This window comes from Nipponia nippon, unplaced genomic scaffold (genome assembly GCF_047370975.1).
Source record: "Nipponia nippon isolate SJK-2023a ecotype South Korea unplaced genomic scaffold, ASM4737097v1 scaffold_10, whole genome shotgun sequence".
Taxonomy (NCBI): Eukaryota; Metazoa; Chordata; class Aves; order Pelecaniformes; family Threskiornithidae; genus Nipponia; species Nipponia nippon.
The window spans coordinates 11,473,096-11,493,509 of record NW_028262291.1 but is presented as its reverse complement, the minus strand read 5'-3'; the positions used below and the strand labels follow the sequence as shown (position 1 = coordinate 11,493,509).

Genomic DNA, 20,414 nt, shown 5'->3' with positions numbered 1-20,414 from the left:
CCTTGGCTCTGGCAATGGCCCCTTACAGGGCAGCAAAGCTGCACAAAGGAAAGCAGACCTCCGTGGCGTGCGAGGTTGGCTCCCATGCCTTCCATCACCTCAGGACAGAGGCCCAGCACCTGAGCACACTAACAGCCCAGCTGGCGAGCCCTGCTCTTATGAGCGGGGAAGGCCTCCACGCCCACGGGAGGCCCTTATAAGCTCTCTCCCGCACCTGCAGGCCACGATCTCTGGACACGCTGCCTCCTCGCTTACCCAGTGCAACTCAAGTTTAATTACTTGCTACTCCCTCCCGCGCCCGCTGTAAGCCCGGGGGCCCCGCCCCGCCACGGACGGGGCGAGGACAGGACACAAAGGGGGCAACGGGGGCCTCCCCCGCGCCCAGCCCGCCCTGAGGCCCGACCCGGCCTCCCCGCGGACGGCATTTCCCGCCGCTGCTCTCAGGAGCAGGGTAACGTGAGGAGGGGCGGGTGGCGACAGCCAAGCGCCATTTACGGCCGCCGAGCGCCTGTCGGGAGGACAGGACGCGCGGCTCTGCCCCGGCCGCCTGCGGGGCTTATACGCCGCGTCTCCCACACCGCTCCTCGTAGTCGACAACCGCACCCCTCAGGCGCGGCCGCCGCGCACAGCCGGCAGCACTGCCGGGGCGAAGGCGAGCACGGCGGCAGGCGGGGCAGGCGCGGCTCTCGCGAGAGCGGCGCCGGCGGCCATTTTCCCCATTGAGCGGAGGGGCGGGGGCTGTGGCGCTGGCGCTGGCCTCGCCGGCTGGGGCGGCGGCGGAGGAGGATGAGCCGCTGGCGTCCCCCCGCCTCCCGCTGCTGACGACGACGCTCAGCTCAGCCTGCTGCGGGCCCAGCGCCGCGCCACCGGCCATGGTGCCCAGCGAGGAGAACCAGCTCGTCCCCAAAGAGGTGAGGCGGAGTGGGGTCGGGGCGGGAGAGCCTCGGGCCGGGCGCCGCAGGGGGAGGCGGTGGTGGTCCCTGCGGCGTGCGGGAGGCCCGGGGTGCCGAGGCCGGCCGACCGACCGAGGAGGGGGGCGGAGGAGGCCCGGCCTGGCTCGGCTGCGCTGTCTCGGTGCGAGGCCTGGCGGGAGGGAGGGCCCGTCTTTGTGAGGGGGCCGGGCAGCCCTTGGCCCGTGGGGGGCCGGGCCGGGGGTTCATGGTGCCGCGCGGGGGAAGGGGAGGCTTTTCCGTGTGGGCTGGCGTGGGGAGGAGGAGGCGGCCGGGGCCGAGCCTGGGCTGCGCAAGGCCCCGGCGGCGGCCGGAGAGCTGCACCTGTCTGTGTCGCGGCATGCGGGGAGGCCGGCCTGCGTGGCGGCCGGGCCGGCGGCGCCTGCGCTCGGCCGCGGCTCGGGCCGCTGCCCGTGTCAGAGGTCTGGTGCGGAGCCCCCCGGGAGGGCAGCCCGCCGCCGGGCGGGGGGGCAGCGGAGGCTCCGGGCGAGGGGCCTGAGCTGAGGGGGCAGAGGAGAGAGCAGGCCCCGGCGGCGAGGCGGGTCTCTGGGTGCCCGAGGGCGGCGTCGGTTGGGGGAAAGGGGCCGACGGGTGAAACAGCAGCCGGCGGGGCCACTGCCGGGTTTGTGGGGCGGCTCCGTGCCTCCCCGGCGCCGGTACGAAGCGCTGCAGAAAACGGGCGGTAGTGCCTGCGATGGGTGCCGGAGAAAACGTGGCCCGGCTCAGCAGTGCATTGAGTTTCCTTTACTGTGGGCCCCTCATCTCCTCTGTGCTGCAGGAGGAAGGGAGAAGGCTTGTTTTTGGCCAAAGGCTAAAGATAAGAGCCTGCGTGAAAGAGGAAGGCTAAGCCTCTGTCGTGTAGCGATAGGCAAATGACACGTGTCAAGTAAGAGCGAGACTGTTCAGGGAAAGGAGTCTTCGAGTGGTGGTGTGAAATGTTGGAAACAGCTATTTGTAGAGTAGTGTTAGCAGAAACTTTACTTCATGAGCAGGTACGCTTACATATTCAGCCAACGTTTGTGACAGTTTCACTATTCTGATAAATTATTCAAACCTTTCGTGTTGTTTTTCATCAAATGTTGGTGGTTTGTTACATCTGCCTGTTCCATCATGTATTCTTACAGGAAGCTTTGTGAGGCAAGGACTTAAGTTTTGTAGAGTTTAGCAAAAAGAGGTGATGATCCTTAAATGGTATCCTTGAGCAGAACTGTGAAACAAATACCAATACTGAATTTTAGAAACAAATTTTTGTGTGTACAATTGTACAGGTTAGTACAGGATGTATGTAGGACAGAGGTGAACTTTAGCTCTTGTTTGCTTTCTTAAAAACCTGAGGTTTAAAGGACTATGTGAAGTCTTTTTGCAGGAAAGAGAAATCTCCAGAAACTTTAAACAAGGGATGGAGTGTAGTAGCTAGTATGCATAAATATTTGCTTAAAAAAAAAAAAATCTCCAAAAACATAAGACCAGGGATAGAAGATAGTAGCTAGTATACGTAAATATTTCATTTTAAAAACAAACAAACATAGAGATAAAGGAGACTGGCAGGAGAAATCTTGTGGTGTTAGTTGTAGGTAACAGACAAGGTGATTAATAAAAGCAGCTCGCTGAGGCTGTTTCTTTAGTTATATGTATTAATAGTATCCTTGTTGGCTTTAAAGTTGTATTCGGAATATACGTATGATTCAGATGTGTATTTTTAACTGACTCATTGGACTAGGATTTTGAATGCACTTTTATCTGTGGGGAGGGGAAGTATGGGTAAAGGAAGATGAATGCATGTTATTATAGATATGGATATCTTAAACACACAGTGTGAAATCTATAAACTTTGTACATTGATAACCCTAGTGTGAGTTGCTTTTTCTCAGCAAGCTTTCTCAAGTTCTTTATTGTGCCTCCATGCATTTTGTAAGTAAAAGAAATGGAACCAGGGTATAAGAAAAATCAAATTGAGGAGGAAAACAGATTAACTATTTGTGTTAAGCCTATCTGGTTTTATATATATATATGCCATAATAGAAGTTTATCTTCAGCTTTTCTAGTGTTTTTAAGTATCTCTCCATTTTTATTTCCATGATAGGAAGTTTAACAAATCTTATGCTACAGCATTCACATTAAGTCCTTATGAGATTCATTAACAATCTCATTGCAGAGAACACTGAGTTCTGGGTAAACAAAATTCTCCAGTTTTCTGAGTTCTCAACAGCCTTCTCCTAAATATTCCTGTTATGCCATTATCAACATCTGGAGGCAAAGCAGATCGTTTGGAGTTTCAGTTCTGCCCTTTAGGGGTGGATAAAGGATTACAGTTCATGTTTTTTTGTCCCTTCCCAACAGGCTGGGTGGTATTGCTTGTGTAGTTTACTGTCTTGTGCTGTTTCAAAGATTAAACTGGGATGTGAACCAATGTCTGCTAAAGATGAGTACGCAACCATATTTTTCCTTTGCCTTCCAGCATAAAAGAGCAAGAAGAAATGTAATGTTGTTTGCTGTTTTAGGCTGATCTGGGGAATGACTAATCATCTAAAGGAGTGGATGGGAAAAGGATTTGGGTTCTTGTCTATAAGCTTATGTGATGCCATGGTAGATATGGTAGTAGGAGGTACCTATGACATTAACAGCCTCTGTTTTAAGGTAAAGGAAAGATAGGTATTAGGTTGTTTATAAGTCTTCAGTTTGTGTTTGTGTGTGTGTATATCTGTATATGCTAACAGGAGCTCAGATTGCTGTTTTTGAAGTATATTGCATGGATTTTTTTCATTAGCTTTTGTAAAGAGTAATGGCATGTTTTCATGGATACAAAATACTAGTAGTTCCAGTGCTGCACTTAGAATGTCTTTTATTAGTCTCTTATGAAAATTTTTCTTTTGGATGTTGCATAGGTTCCACTGCATCTCTAAAGTACAGGTAATTGGAGCCTTGTTATTTTCTCTTGCTTGTAACTTTGGCATAAAGTTCTTTTTCATTTGCAATGGATGTATTAAAGCAGTTTCTAGTAACCCAGTGTTGGGATTTTTTTTTATATTAAGATTTTTACCCAAGTTATACAGTCATTTAGTAAATTCATTCTTGTGTCCCTACCACTGCCTAACACTTTCACAGCTGTTCCTGTAATTGTGTGACCAGTAGTTCCTTATGGTGGGGGCAATGAGAATCCGTGTTCACTAGATCTGGGGTTCAGTGTGAACTGGTCCATGTTCCTTTTCCTTCCGATCCTCAATTCTTTCTCTTTTCGTCTGAAAGATAAGTCATTCAATTTAGTCTTCTTTTATATCCAATAAAACAGAAGGCATTGAGTAACATTGCTTTGCTATTAGGTGTCAATTTTTTCCCCGTTAGTCTAGTAAAACAGTAACCCTGGGGAGGGAGGGAGAACAGTATGAGTAAGATAATAATGGAAATAAGAAGAAAATGGTGCTATTAGAAGGGAAAACACTTCTATGGCTTCCAGTGTTTCTGAGAGGAAAAGTAGACCTGAAACTTCAGGCAAATCTGCCTCAAATAGAAAATAAGAAAATATTCTAATCAACACAGTTAATGAGAAAGTTAGATCCATGTGTTTCTTTACTGGTAATGTAAGTGAACTTCACTGACTTTTCTTGAAAATCAAGATGTATCAGAACTTAGTGAATATTGCCCAGAATTTGTCAGAATATAAAAAGAATCAGTCAGAATATAAGAAGTATGTTCTGCTATGAGGTTCTCGAAGTGTCTGTGCCGCTAATTAAATAAATGCTGTGCAGATACTTTCTCAACGTGTTCCAGCATGAACTATCCAAAGTACACCTGTCAGAATAAATTTATATATCTCCTTTGTACTTACTGCCATTAAATCAAAGAAGGTAGTGTGAGTTCTCTCTCAGCTAACTAACGTGAGTCTTTTCTCCCCTACACTAATGAATCCATTTTAATCTTCTGCATTGAACAAATAAAGTATGTTTCTTGATGGATATCGCTCTAACTTCCTCATTAGAAGAGCAGGAATCTGATTAAGATATTTTGCAACTTTGTTTAGTAAAGGGATTCTGTTCTTTTTAATGCTGATGACATCCTTGTTCTTTCATTCCTGCATATTAAGAGATTAAGTGGTTACAGCTTGTGTAATCTATCATTTTTCCTGCTTTCCTTCTTGTGTGCTTCCGTGTAAAACATAAGGGTGTAATTGTAACAAATAGAGAAACTGACTACTTCATTGACCGAGCAGATACTCTGGAAATCAAATTTGGGAAACAAACAAAAAATCCACACAAAATTCCACCAAGTCATTTATTCCTTGCAAACAGACGCTTTCTGAATGATACTCGGGTAGTAATTTAGTTTGGTGAATAAGGCATGAGAGTAGAATGCAAGATCTTTCCCTGCTCAGTTCAGCCACTGGGCTTCTCAGTCACAGTTTAGTTCCCCTTGCTGTATGCATCTGAGTATTTAATCTGTAGTATAAGAAAGATGATCAGGATAATTATCTAATAGCACCTCGATCATCTGATGAAAAGTTTTTGCATAACAGGTATCAACTACCTCTTAGGTAGTACTTGGTGCTGGAACCGCAGACTTTAAATGCTGCTAGCTAAAGTTATTACTCAGTAGAATAATCTGACAGCTAAATAACATATAACTTTTTTTTTTCTGCAGTGATACATTTTGAACATCACCACAAACAAGAAATGCAGTTTTCTCTAGTGTTTTGTGGGTCACTGGTGATTAAAGTTTCTAAATCAAACGAGTGCAGTAGTAGAAGTATAACGTGTAATTTTTTTGTGGTGCTAAACACTGTTTCTCAAACTAGTAATGAACCTTTTCCTCAACTATGAAGTAGTTCCTGGAGGCAGAGAATACTTTAAAGATCTGTCAGTTTTACATTCTGCACTGTCTTTCTTGAGCTCAGAATTTCAGTATACAACAAAGAAGTTTCTGGTGCTTTGTTTGTTGCCGTTTTTAAATAGGTAAAGTCCACTAATTCTATTTTCTGTTGTTTTTAAAACCTAAGTACCTGTGGATTTAGATCAATGTGGCCTTGTGTCATAGTTTTAAAATATGAATCATCCTACCACACAAATACGGATGAAAATAATTTTGTCCAACTTGCTTTTGCTGATAGAATGTATTGATATTAATACAAGATTTAAACATGTGGAGACTTACTGAAATAGGCCAGTACCTTGACTTTGTGTTACCTTTGAGTCGCATGTTTCAGTCCTGTCAGAATTAAACTTGGAGCTGGGGGGTGGGGTATTATTTTAAACCTTTTTCCCAGTACATTACAATTGATACAGTAATGTACTAAAATATGTACAGATGCTCATATATCCAGTCATAGCTCCACTCTTTCTGTTGTATTGGAAAATATATTGGGTTTTATGTAAGAAACCAAGTGTGAAGGTTATGTCTCTAGAAAATTGAGCGATTGAGTTACATATACATATTCAGCATTTTTATTCAATTTGAAAAAGTTTTTGATTCCTTTTGTGAACACTTAAAGCTGATATTTTACACTTCATGCCTTTGAGAATTAACATGGTATACCTTCAGGTGAGCTGCCTATTTAGTATTTTGTTGTTTTTTTTTTTTTGTCTTGAACAAAACATTCTCAAAACAATGCCACTAGTAACTAAAGAACTGATAATTGAAAAGACTAGTAAGTCTTTACATTTTTTTGTAAACTTTTGATAAAATGATAACCAACTTGATCACAGTTTCAGCCACTGTGAAGTGTGTAGTATTTTCTTTGTTTTTTGCAATGTTTGGCATGTAATCAGTTTGCACTGAACAAATAGTCTTGCACAGCATTGGCAGATGAAATAACTTCTGAAAAGGACATGTTGGCCGTGTTCTAAAAAATTAAGGGGTAAAATTGGTAAAAATCACTTGATTCAATTTAATCTTTGAGATTGTGACCACAAGGATACTTAGGTGCTTCTGAAAAATGACAACAGATTATTTTTAGATTGGCAGTTCTGTGGATGGCTTAGAACTGGTTATCGTGCTGCAGTTCAGGTATATCTTATCAATAATCAGATGTGATGAAAGCCTTTTAAGTAATGTACATTATGCATGAATTCCATAGGATTGCTGAATGCTCTAATTTTGAAGCTGTGTGAGAAATATACTTGACATACTATGAAAGGTTTCAATGTAAATAATGTCTGAAAACAGATGTAAATAACATTTTTTGAAGAAGTCTGGCAGAATACTGCAGGGGCTAAAGGAATGGAGGGTAGGTATGTTTACTGATTTATATAGGTGTTGTGTTGAGATCAGGAACAATGAAGGAAAAGAAAATACATTAACAACTTAAAGTAGTACCTTTTTTGTAAATAAAATACTTTCATCAGTTAATATATGGAAAAATCATTTAAGTCCTTCCTTATGTATACATTTTCATATCTGTACTTTGTATGGAGACATTGTGCTTCAGAGTTCCGTGTTCTCCCTGGAGCCCTTCGCGGTAGTGGTAGTAGATAGAGTTTATGCCCAGGCTTCATGGGTTCTTCACTGTTATCCTTCATTCTGTGCAATACTGCTAGAGAACTATGCAAAGAATCCCTGCTGATCCACCTTGCTATTCAGCTTCTCTTTATCCTTCCCCAGCAGCAGGTGGACAGTTTAAAATCAGAGAGTTATTAAAGAGTTAAAAATTACCCCTCTATTCACATCTTTTAATCTCTAAACTGTACAAAAAATTAATTCTTTAGCATATGTGTCTGTTGATGATGATGTAGTGAAGTAAACCAACATTTCAAAATTGCCCCAAAAGAGAAAACTCTTATTATTTTTGCTCAGACTCTAATTTGTTTTTATGCTAACATTGCATTTGGAACAATCCAGCAGAAAGTCCTTTAGAATATTAGCAGCATAGGAAAATGTTTCAATAAAGTTCATGGTAGTTCTGTACTTGAAGGAATGGAGGGCAAGTGTGAAAGCACATCCACTGCTTCTGTGACTCTCCATCACAAATGATGTGATTATAGGTTAATATATAAATATTAATATATGAAAGTGTAAAAAGTATCTCGTAACGTTCTTGCATCTCCTTTTTTCAGATTTTTTTTTTTAAGGAAAAACAAGGAGCATGATGATCAAGAAGGTGGAGACAAGATGCAAACAAAAGGAAGCCATATAAAGATGAGGCTGTTTCAGATCTGAATGTAAAGTTTGTACTGTAATGAATGTATAGAAGCTGGCAGATAGTTTGCAAATATATCGAACTTCATTTACATTTAATTCTCACAATTCTTTTAGTCTGGTTGCAAAACCTCTTGGAAATTAAACAATTCAGAGTTATAGGATGAAAGAAAATACCATCAGTTGAAGTTATAACCTTTAAGAATAAGAGAGTGAAATACTCAATGTACAGTGGTTAAGAGAAAACTATTTAGATTTTAAAACTCAATCTCTTACTACTATGGATGTATTCTTTGTTACCCTTTAATTTCCTTAATTTAATAACAGGAAACTTTGTTAGAGAACTTGTGTGATCTGTAAGCATGACCAGGAAATTTGTACTGCTTCGTTATTGACAGTCGCTATGTTTGATTATTTTTTTAAGGGAAGTAATTAACCTTGAATCACCTTAATTTACCATATTTAAAAGACCATTAGGAGATAAGCATAAGAAGACTGGTTCTTCAATACATTCTTAAGGCATATTTAAAGTCTTTTAAGATGCAGAACTTAGATGGAAAATAGCCTCTATAAAACTGAGAAGTAAATGTTTTGATCTCTACTTCAGCTGTCCCCAGACGTGCCCCTCTGACATATCCTTTTCTATAGTCTTTTGAACACCCTGGGTACATGTACTTATCTCTGGCCCCATACCAACTTTTTCTGGTTGTCATTTTTATTCTTTTGTAAATGCGTTATACAAATGACCCAGTAATCCACAACAGTAGGAACAAACTCTCAAAGGTAAATGCTAGCCTCATAACATACTCTATTTCTGAGGCATAGTGTTATTTTTGGGCGTGTTTAGAAAGTTGGAAGTATTAGACTTTGAAGAGTGTATGTATTATAAAAATAATTTGTCCATATGCATCTTACAAGAGTGACAGTTAACAGCTAGCATGCAACTCTGTTTCAGTGAGGTGGCAAACACTTTTGTTAATTTTTTTTAATTAAAATTTTGTTACTTGAGAAGCATTTCTGAGGAGGTGGTCTTTGAAAACAACAAATGAATCCATGATCTACATGAGGCAGAGAAGACAGTAAAACGTACCCCTTTTTCCAAAAGGAACAAGATCACATAAACCCTGCTACAGAATTTTATTTTGTACCTGTTCTCCTCCTTTCTGCATTGGGACATCCACCATAGGAAAGCATTCTTAGGGTTCCCTTAGCCAGGGCCATTAGTCTCAGTATGGCCCCAGCCTTTTTCCATGATCTCCAGCACTTATCCTCTATCTACAGCAGGCTGGAAAACAGGGTGAGCATGGGGGTGAAGGCAAAAGCAATCGGATTGCTGCAGTAATGACACTTTTTGCTCTTCTAGGCCATTCAGGATAGAAGGGGGAGTTACTCCTCTTGTTCTCTGAGCAGCACTGACATTTACAGAGACTCATATCTAAGGATGGAGGGTGTTTTAATTTTTCAGGATACCAAAGAAAATTGCAGTACATCCAGATGGTGTTGATATTTAGAAATTTAAGTACAACTACATATAATACATGCATTTAAAATATTACTACTATTCTGCTGGTACCATTATATCACTCGGTCCTTTTCTAGGAGAGTTGAGGATTCTGTTGAGAAGCTAGAGGTCTGACTCAGGTTAAAGCTAACCCACTGAAAAAAGAACCAGAAATGATTAATTTTAAGAAGGATTAGCTATCTGAGCCTGCTCAACATGTAGCTGCATGACCATTTGTACCACCACAAGGAAGGGGACAGTGTAGGGGTGGAAATAAGCAGGTGGGAGCAAGACTGCTGGTTCTGGTGGCAGTTGCAGCTATTCAAGCTTTAACTGCTTGTATAACTGAAGCATTGCTGTGTTCAAAGTTTTTAGGCTGCCGTGTATGTGTGAAGTGTTATTAGTGCACTGTAAATTCATCAGTCTTACATGTTGAGTTTCCAAAATAGATGGGTGTGTTCATATTATTGTATAAGGGTATTGTAATTATTTTTTAATTGCAGTGGTCTTAATGAGGTGTCTCATTCAGGCATCAATTTCATTCTTTTAAAGTATATCAAATACTATGAGAGGAAAGCATACCTAAATGCCATAGATTGAAGTAGAGAGAAACAGTATAACCAAGGACCTAATGCTGCAAATGTGGTTAAGTGAAGCAGTTTGTGTGAACTGAATTAGATGAGGATTCACAAGGTTGAAATTGGAGTTCAAGCTTTGTAATGGGGGATATAACTGGGCTAGCCTGTATGTGGGATTTTTTTTTTTAAGTCTCAAGATTTTTACTGACAATTTTCAAAAATATTTTGTCAATTTTTATTGACTCTCCTTTCCTTGCACTGTCTTTGAAGTCTCTCTAACTGTAATTGTGGGGATGGGAAAGCTGTTTGAAATCTTTGTGATCCAGCAGAGGTGAATGTGTATTAAAAATTGATAAGCAATGAGGATAAAACCACAAACAAAAAATAAAGCTGCATTTCAGTTATGCCAAATTAAAACAATAATGATATCACTTTCAAGATTATTTTTTAAAATCACCCTGTTGTGTCTTAGGCCTGGTAGACAGCTAAGGAACATCCAGCCACTCGGTCACTTCATGGAATTATAGAATACCAGGTTGGAAGGGACCTCAAGGATCATCTGGTCCAACCTTTCTAGGCAGGAACACAGTCTAGATGAGATGGCCCAGCACCCTGTCCAGCTGAGTCTTAAAAATGTCCTGTGTAGCGGAGTCAGCCAGTTCCCTGAGGAGATTATTCCAATGGTTGACTGTTCTCATTGTGAAAAATCTGGTGGAAAAAAAATGGGTAGACCAATACCCAGCCAATTCCCAAGCAAAGGTGGAGCCTAACTAAACCTGCTCTTTTCACTTTTGTTGCTGAGCATGGCATTATATGGCATGAAATATCTCTTTGGTTAGTTTGGGTCACCTGCCTGGTCGTGTCCCCTCCCAGCCTCTTGCACACTCCCCAATCTATTCACTGGGAGGGCAGAGTAAGAATTGGAGAAGGCCTTGATGCTGTGCGATCACTGTTCAGTGAGAGCTAAAACATTATTGGGTTATCAGCATTTTTTCAGTCACAAATCTAAACCACAAACCTTAGGGGCTTCTATGAAGAAAATTACCTTTACCCCAGCCTGGCCCAGTACATACCCTTTTGGTAGTTTTCCTTCCTATTTTCCACTCTTGTTCCTAGTCAAGAGGATAGACTGAAAGGGCTTCCCTAAGTCTTGTGAATCCTTGATATCCCATCCTGGGGAAAAAAAAAGGGAGGGGGCAAAGGTTCAATAATTATGAAAGCAGTCAGAGTGAAGATATATATTCTCGAATGTGGAAGGTATTTTAGGCTTGGTGTGACATATTTTTTTTCATCCCTAGTAGTGGGACAGAAAGCCTCTGTTTAGTTTCACTAGCTTCAAAGCACATTTGTTGGATTTTGCCTTAAGTCTCTTCAGGTATAGTGAAGAATTTGAAGTTGAGAATAAGGTATGTTATTCAAGTGCTCACAAATCTGATACCACAAAGTCAGTCAGTCAGATTCAAAATTAAATGTTTGTGTTTAAAGGTGGTTCAGAATTATTTTGCCTCAGGAAATGTTCCAACACAAGATATATCAAGTTAACAGCTAAAAATTATTCTGTTTATTGAGACCTCCTGGGATCAGTTTTTAAAAAAGCGTATTCAGTTTGCCACGAGTGTACTGTAAAATACTTCTTTGTAAGGTATGATAGCAATTTGTCATCGCTGAGAAAGAGTTGAAACAAACTTCTGTTCAGTTGAACTGTAATTAATGTCTGAATGTTTCTACGCAATGATAAGTACTTTTACTTTATAAGTAAAATGTGTAAGTACAGACTACTTTTTTGTGATTGAAATTACCAAATTTCACTTTATAGTTGTAATTGCGGGAAATGTGCACCCAATCAGTTACAGAGACTTGGAATGTACACCCCAAAGTTTGACTAGCAGTAATGTGATAGGCAGTAGTCACTTGTGTGCATTTCATATGGTAGTCTTAAGTTGCTGAAGCTACATGAAGTTTGAGAATCGCTATCCTAGGCTTAATCATCCAAGTCATTTTGTGAATGTAAGCATGATGTTTGCCATTGCCACTTGCTACTGATCTCTTTGTCTTTCCTCTGTATTGCAGTGATTTGTGAGAATTATTTATAGGGTGTGGACATGTAGAAACTTCTCTACTGGTGATCATTTTAAGTCTCAATAGGCCATTAACTTTACTTGGCAGTCAAACTTCACACATCTGCTATTTAAACTCTTGACCTGAAACTTGTGATTTTACTTACTGATTCATGCTGTCAGTATTTTTGCCTGTTGGAAATATTGGAATTTGGAAATGTTGAAGTTTGAGCTTAGCTTTAGGTTTCACTTTCAATCTCAGAATAATTTTATAAAAGAACTGAAGCAGGAGTTAAAATTTTGGGAGAATCTTCTGCCATTTGAAAAATAAAATCCATTTGTATTGGTTTGTCCTTATAAGGTTAGTAAAATGCTGCTGTAGAATTTTAATGAACTTAGTGGTTCAAAGCTGAAAAATAGCAAGCCACATCTAAATGCAGTGTTAAAATCACTACAGCTTAGCATTTGAATATTGTTTTGACAGATCTAGTAACGCTGCAATTTTTTTGTTCCTCTATTTTCAACAAATGCAGAACCTGTATGGTCAAAGCTAGTGTCTCAGTCTTGCAGATGGCACTAATAACAATGCTTCCTTTGTTAGTATATCGAGAATTACAGCTTGAATTACTTCAGGGCTACAATATGCTTTATGCTCTGCAACTTAGAGGCAGATCTTTCATGTAAAAAAGATGGAATATTTTTTAGAAAGGTACATGGAGTAAATGCTTATGTAGAATGGTGCTCTAGGATGTCCACCCATGTCAGACCTGTGTGTTGATTGCATGTTTATATTATAAAGAGTCTTTTGCAAGTCTGGTCTAATAGTCAGAAATTTTCTGCCTGCCTGTTTGGGAACATCATTGCCTTTCTAGAAATGGAAGAGTGTGAAAGATGGAATGACTTGGGATGAAAGTGTCAGTGTTCCAATATTTTTTTAAAGGTTAGCATTTGGAATTACAATTTCAAATATTTATTGACCAAAATATTAGCTTGACAACGCTTTTGTGGTAAAATAATCATAATACGGTTTCCTAAATTGTAGCCTTAAGTAATAGTCTGCGTTTGCCTTTTTAGATGCTTACACAGTTGAGGGTCTGCAACTTATTTTGCTAAGCTACTGGTGGTATGCGTACCATGTCACAGTATGGCAAAGTAGCAACATCTAGCTTTGAAAACTTTGCACAAGTACGGAATAGATGTGCTTGCTGCCTGAGTAGTTGCTCTTACCTCTTCTGAAGAAAAGGCGGTAGGATATTTTTGTATGTACCTGTGAATATCGTGTATGTTAGTTTGAAACCCTTGAACTATGTAGTTAATATTCTCATCTATTTTGTAAGGTGTAATAAATAATTGCTTTGGTGAATTCCAGAGTCATTTTTATCAGGGTAAAATTTAGGCAACTTTATGTATAGTACAATCTTTGTTCTCTTAATTGTACTTTAAAGCATAAATTTCCATGGTGAAAAGAGCTTTTCTGTAAAATGTAGAATTGAACTAGTGGTTATTATAAAGTGTATTCATAGAGTGGTGGAGTGAATGCTTTAATTGAGAAGTAGGGAATGCTGCATTTGGAAGATTGACACATCTGTGTGATTTTGTGATGTCTTGTCACAGCAGCTGAAGGCTCTTAGTTATCAAATTCCTGAACATCATATAAATAGTATAATTTGTAAATTTGATTTGTTTGATGTGTTATGTGGAATATTGAAAATGAACTTTTGCCGTTCAGAATTTTAGAGTGAAATAACTCTTGAAAATCTTCCAGCAGTCCTTTACTGAGAAATCAAGAACTGAGAACCCAGCATAAGAGCATTCTTATAAAAGAAGCAACCTGTAGATATTTCTGTCCAGTTCAAGTGATGCCTGGAGCCTGTCTTCCCCTTCTACCCTCCACTGCGTGCACCAAGTGAAATAGCACACTAGAAAATTACACGTGCTCCTGTGTATACTGGATTTAACTTACCTTTCTCTGGAGAGAAGGAACTCAGGCTAAAGTAAGGGCTCTTAGGAGACACTTGATTAGGAGGAAAATTGGAAGACAAATCTTTGGCACAGGGCAATATACTTCATGACTGTCATAATAGTATAAATCAGCACTTCCAAAACTATGATTCTGGGACTCTATTAGCCTTTAAGGCACCTCAGCAAAATGTATGTAACTTTCAGTTGAGAGCAGGTAAAACTAGTAAGGAACAAAACATTTAAATTGTGGTGGTGTTTGTTTTCTGTTTTTTGTTTTTGTTTTGTGGTTTCTTTTTTTTTTAATGTTAAAACCTCTGAGTCTGAAATTACAAACTGGTGTGTAAAGAAAACAGTTGCTAGATACAATTGCTAATCTTGGATCATTAAAACTTCAAAACTAGAACTTCAGTTCTCTGTATGCAAAGAAAGAAATCTTGCCGTATGTGTCATCCTGCTGAGAAGTTAAATGCAGTAGTCTAATTTGGGCTATTTTTGTAGGTCATTTGGTGGGGCAAATAGGGCACGTCAGTAAAGATTATGTCAGTTTTTATGTTTTGATAAACTTGACTGAGGGCGCAGTTGAAGAAATTTGGAAAAGAGCAGTGATGGTTTTAGCATCTTCATTCTCACTTCCTGTTTTTCCTTTCTGGAAAAATACAAAGTGCAATGCTTCAGATTCAGAAACTAGTTAATTGATGTTTGTCCGTAGTCTGAAACCAGTTTTGTACAGGTAATGTTTATTGTTGTGTTTTTGATGGTACAACAGAGATACTAAGGCAGGCTTTCTTTGAGTGTTAGGAATAAGAAAAATCAGTAACTTCATCTCTTTATTACCTTCAGCTGCATACTTCAAAATGGGTTCATATTAATAAAAAGTTTCCTACAGGAAAAAATTCAGGCATGAAGGAACAGTTTCATACAAAACTGGATAGCGTCATAATTTATAAATGCAATAATAAACTGAATTACAAGGTGATATGCTAATCTTGCACTTGAGCCATTTGAGGTAAAATGTTTACCTATGTCTGGAGGGCTTTTATAATATAATGAAGGAATTTGTTAGTATGAATTTATATCTTGAATTATTGTTTAAATTTTCTTATCTACTTGCTTCTTTTTTTACTTCATGAAATGTAGTCTGTTGGGTATTACAACTTAACTAACATTTTATGTAATACTGCTCCTATAGTTGAAGTGTTAAAATACTGTGTACTGAACTTCATGTTTATAGACATCTTCTTGTTACAATATTTGGAGGCTATTCCTTTTAAAATTATTCTATGAATGGTGGTTTGGAACTCAGGAATAATGTTTTACTTATACTGTAAAACTGACTATGCAAAAAAGTCAATTTACTATTTTAAAGGATTATGACTTACTAATTTTGTTTTTATATACTATAGGATATGTTTTGGAGTTGCAGACAAAGTATCTTTGCTGAAATGAAGAAGAAATTTTCACAGGTAGACAGATGAAATCAACTTTATAAAATGATAACCAAGATACATAGTAACAGCATGATGCTGTAGCTTTTATTTCTTAACGTGAGCATGAGCTATTGAATTTTTTGTGCATGTTCTTGAATACAAAGATTATGTACGTATTAAACGCAGTCTTCACAGTGTAGATGCTTCAAATTGAGTATGTGTTTATATGCTTTTACACTGGTGGGGGGGGGTTTGTCCCTCTGTAGCTTTTCATTAAAAAAAGGAATTGTGTAGCTGTCATAATGTATCAGATTATGTAATGATTGAAATTAAGTTTTGTGTTTACCTTGTGTACTCAGTTTGATAACAGCCTGTCAAAATAGTTTGGAGGCCTGTCACTGGCCAGTATTGCCTTTTACACTATTTTTATAGTAAAGTAGCCACAAACAAGATGTTTGCATCGTTGTCTGATAGTTCAGATGGTATATGTGAATGCTTGCGATGAATAGAGTTGGACTGAGGGTTTTTTTGCTTTATCTATTTACTATGAACAACTTGAGGCCGTGACAGCGCAAATGATGGCTTAATACCCTTTGCTATACTAACCCTGAGTTAAACCAGTTCGGTCTGTCAGAATTACATCTGTGAACAAGGAAGAGAGGATTTGTCTGACATGTAACATCCAACAACCTAACCAGCAAATCTTCTGTAATCTTCTATAATTTGTTTGGTTAATGTTATTTCCACCCCTCAGATACTGTGTCTCTAATTAATTTTCAGTAGCGACTCCAAGGTAGGTAACAACTGATTCACTACCAAAGGTAGTGGAGAAAGTGTGAGTAGGAGGAGTTGAATTTATAGGTATCTTCTGCAGGGAGGAGGGGAGTTCAGGTGTTGGTTATGTAAAGGCAGTAGGACAACAAGGAATTGAGTCTCCAGTGGAGAACTTCTATTCCTGACATGCTCATATACAGTAGCAGGTCAAGTTGTAGGGTCAGTGGGAATCATGAAATCTGGGTTAACTTACATTTTCCTAGATGAAGCTGTATGAATAGTAGCAAATGCCTCCTAACCTCTCTGCAGTATTCTAGAGAGGAGGGTGGGCTTCCACCCAGAGCAAGCCTCTACCACTGCTGGGGACTCTGGGTCATAAGTGTAGGTTGATCTTATGAGTTTGTTGGGTTTTAGCTGCTGCTCATCTTCTCCAGAAAAATCAAGAAAGACCACTGAACTGGGCCACAAGCTTCATCTTCTCTTTTGTAACCATACAATGAAAGTGACAAGTTGTGTGCTTGTTGTTTAGGGGAAAAAAAAAAAATTGAAGAATGAAGCTGTGCTGGGAAATTTAAAGGAAAGAACCCAGGAGAAGGAATCACTGGTGAAATTTAATTTTAGTCACCTCAAGTATCCTGTATGTCTCTGCGGGTGCTGTGGATGAAAGTGAGGATATAATACGTCAAAATTACTTTGACTTCTAAATTGTGTTTGCTTCTTAATGTGTGGTTAATGTTTCAGGAATAGTTTTGTCTGTCTTCTTGGAAAGTAGTTCATAAACCTAAAATTCTTCAGTAAAGACTAAATGTATGAAGATGAAGCATTGCAGATTTGCTGGAAATGGTGCCTTGCATCTTTTTGAGCATGCAGTTAATGAAGATTTCCACACAGAATATTACATTTGATAAGCTTGGAGTAATTGGATTTTAAAGTGTTAAAAATCACAGTCTAAAGCAAACTAATGTAATACAGATTGGGGGGGGGGGGGGCGGCAGCAGTGGCAGCATGATTTTATTTGCCCTTATCTGAGAACTTTTTTCTGATGATGATAGGAGTAGACTCTGCAGTCAGCTAACATTTTATTTTATAGTTGCGTGAAGACTGGCAGCTGATCTTGAAATTTTGTAAAATGAAGGGATGCAGCATCAGCTAAAATGTTTCTGCTCCTTTTAAAAAGGTTTGGTGATGTAAGAGCTCCCATAAGGGACTATACCACTTTGGTGGTGGTCACCTGTGTTGTGAGGCTGGCTGTGTAGAAATACAAGGGGTGCTGAAGTTTAGATCATCTTTGTAGTTCTTTGGTTTCTAGAAGATGCTTATGACATGGCTGAGTTTTAGCATGAACACAGTTCTTGCTATTTATTCATGTTTTTATCCACTGAAAATTGTGACAGCACTGCATGTATCTTTTTGCCTTTTTAGACAATGTGCCCTTCAGCCATGGACTGAGATTTGGGTGCTCTGACACGCCTTACTAATGCTTTCTGTGTGTTACAAGTTGAAAAGGCTGAGTCCTTGGGGACTGATTTTTTCCGTTTACTGACCTGATGCTTTCTTGTGTGCCCTGTATTTAAATATTAGTTATTCCTGATTGTTCTACAACTTTGGATAATTGAGAGAATTAATTGATTATACTTAGATCTTTGACTTCCTGGGTTTTCAGTGTTGGGAAAATGCCATTTTCTTGGCTTACCTGGGTCCATAAAATTTTATCACTATTACAATGCCATCCAAAGATTGTTACTTTTCCGATTTCAGATATATTGAGGTTGCTGTTTAAAATCTCTTTACTTTGTCTAGTAGCCATTTGGCAATATTAATTTTCTTACTCTGTTCAGGCAGAAGAATTTCTCCTGCGATGTGCGCAGCAGTGGATTTAGTAGAAGAAAGTTGGTGGCTTGATTATGAAACTTTTTGTGAAATGGTCAGCTTCAAGATTATTTGGAAGCTTGCAGATCTTCTGGGTTGCATTCCTAAAAATCACAAAAGGTGTACTTCTACCTCAGCAGGATTTATGATCATGTCAAAGCAAAATATGAGCTTGAACTGGTGATTTGAAAGTCTGTTCCTGATTTGAAGTCTGCTTACTGGCTGAAATTCTGTGCAGAACTTCAGCAGTTTATTTCTCTACACAGTGATCCTCCCATGCAGATTCCTTCTTGTTCTGTAAAAATTGAGCTTGTTTTTACATAGGTTTTCCAAAACTGGAAGGTTCTTAATTTTCTTATGCCTGCTTTCAAAAATAAAGTCCAGTTTTAGGATCCTTAGGTTGTAAAAGTATACCACATTTTACTGGTGAAGTCTTGATTTGATTTTTCAGTTAAACTCCAAAATGTTCTTAGCTTTACTCGTGAATTGTTGCCTGCTGTCATTTCAGGTGGAAAGTGCTGCTGAGGAGCCCAGGGTGCTGTGTATAATACAAGATACCACAAATTCCAAGACAGTAAATGAGCGTGTTACCTTGAACCTGCCAGCTTCCACGCCACTTAAAAGGCTGTTTGAAGATGTGGCTTCAAAAGTGGGCTACGTGAATGGAACTTTTGATCTAGTATGGGGAAATGGAGATAATATAACTGATACGGTATGGCAAAAGTGCTTTTTTTGCTTCCTCTTGATAGCAAACATTTAAATCTTCATGTTATAGAAAAATGCTGTCTGTATTGCATAGTGCTCATTTAATTCCTGTAAAAATGTGTTCTCATTTAATTCCTGTAAAAATTTGTAGTAGGTGCACCAGAGCAGACTGACACCACTGTTTTGATTTGGCTAAGTTTTATTTTGTATTATATATACATTTTAGTCTCAAAGTGTGCTCTTAATTGATATATGTATTTAATCATTAAACAAAAGGAACTAATATGATCATTAAGATTAAATGCTAGTTTTCATTATCAGTATATATTTTTAATAATAATACACATGATAATTAATCTCATCTGTTTCCTGTGGTCTTGTTTGAGAAATGTTTTTTTCTCACCAGAAGCATGCTGTGTAGTGACTTTCTATGTTTCTCATACCTATTTGAATTTATAATACAAAAAAATTATGATTAATATCACTTCTGTGCTTTATTGTAGATGAGTGTTGGTTTTAGTTAATACGATTTCTATAGACGCACCTAGAAAATGTCATAAGATTTGTTGAGAAATAGGTGTTAGTTTATTTCAGGTCATGTTTATGCTTGCTGAACTTCATTGTTTTGTTTTTTTTTTCTTTAAAAAAAAAGTGTATGCAAACTATATAGGACACTAGGTGGTTTGATGTTCTGCAAGAAACTTGTAGACCAGTGACTTGACTCCTGAATAGATTAACCAACTTCTAAGTATGAAACTGTACTGTAATACTTAATTTACACTGTTTCTTAAACTGTTCCCAAGTTCTTTCAGTATTAATGATGAGTATGTTTTGTTTATACTGGATAATTCTTTGTTTTCATTTCATCTTAGTGTATCAGAAGGTACTTTAAGCAACGTACTTGGATGGAATCTGTTAATTGTGTATAGATCTGTTTTTAAAAAAAAAAAGTGTTTTGTGTTTTTTGGGTTTTTTTTAGCAGACTCCAATAGATCAGAACAGTGACAAAACTATTCTTGATGCTGGTTTTGAGCCAGGGAAGAAGAACTTTCTGCATTTGACAGACAAAGATGGTGAGCAGCCTCATATAATGCCGGTAAGTAAAATCTTCGCTAAGCTACATAAGCTATAGTGTTGGGGGGACAGAGACGTATGTTCTGTGTATTGCTTTTTGTGAGATCAGAAAATGAAATAAAATTGGGCTGTATATTTCATTCAATAAGCTTCTTCAGGAACGTTCTCAACAGACTTCTAGACTACTATTTCACACTTCTAGGTTTCTCCTGAGTAGGACCAATTCCATCAGTAATGATTTGCTGTCACTTTTTATTCATGCTTGTCAAATACTTAGGTAATGGTTTGCTGTGAGTAATTTTCTAAGGTTATATAATTAATTAATCTTTGAATTTAGAGATAAGTCTTAACAATACATGTTTAATCATATACCTAATCCTTTTCCTCTGGGT

The 20,414-nt window shown here is 38.9% G+C and overlaps 1 protein-coding gene across 4 annotated transcripts in view; it reads left to right on the top strand.

Moving 5' to 3' along the window:
• The first annotated feature begins 639 nt into the window (after window positions 1–639).
• Window positions 640–20,414, top strand: part of USP47 (ubiquitin specific peptidase 47) — a 57,809-nt gene continuing 38,034 nt past the window's right edge. Inside the window, exons 1-4 of one of the 4 annotated variants that reach the window (XM_087744729.1) lie at window positions 640–911; window positions 15,577–15,636; window positions 18,752–18,955; window positions 19,928–20,044. In XM_087744729.1, coding sequence (XP_087600855.1) covers window positions 873–911; window positions 15,577–15,636; window positions 18,752–18,955; window positions 19,928–20,044 — 420 coding nt within the window. In that variant the 5' untranslated portion in view covers window positions 640–872. The remainder of the gene's footprint in view (window positions 912–15,576; window positions 15,637–18,751; window positions 18,956–19,927; window positions 20,045–20,414) is intronic. The other 3 variants (XM_087744706.1, XM_087744715.1, XM_087744724.1) reach the window with 3 other exon arrangements.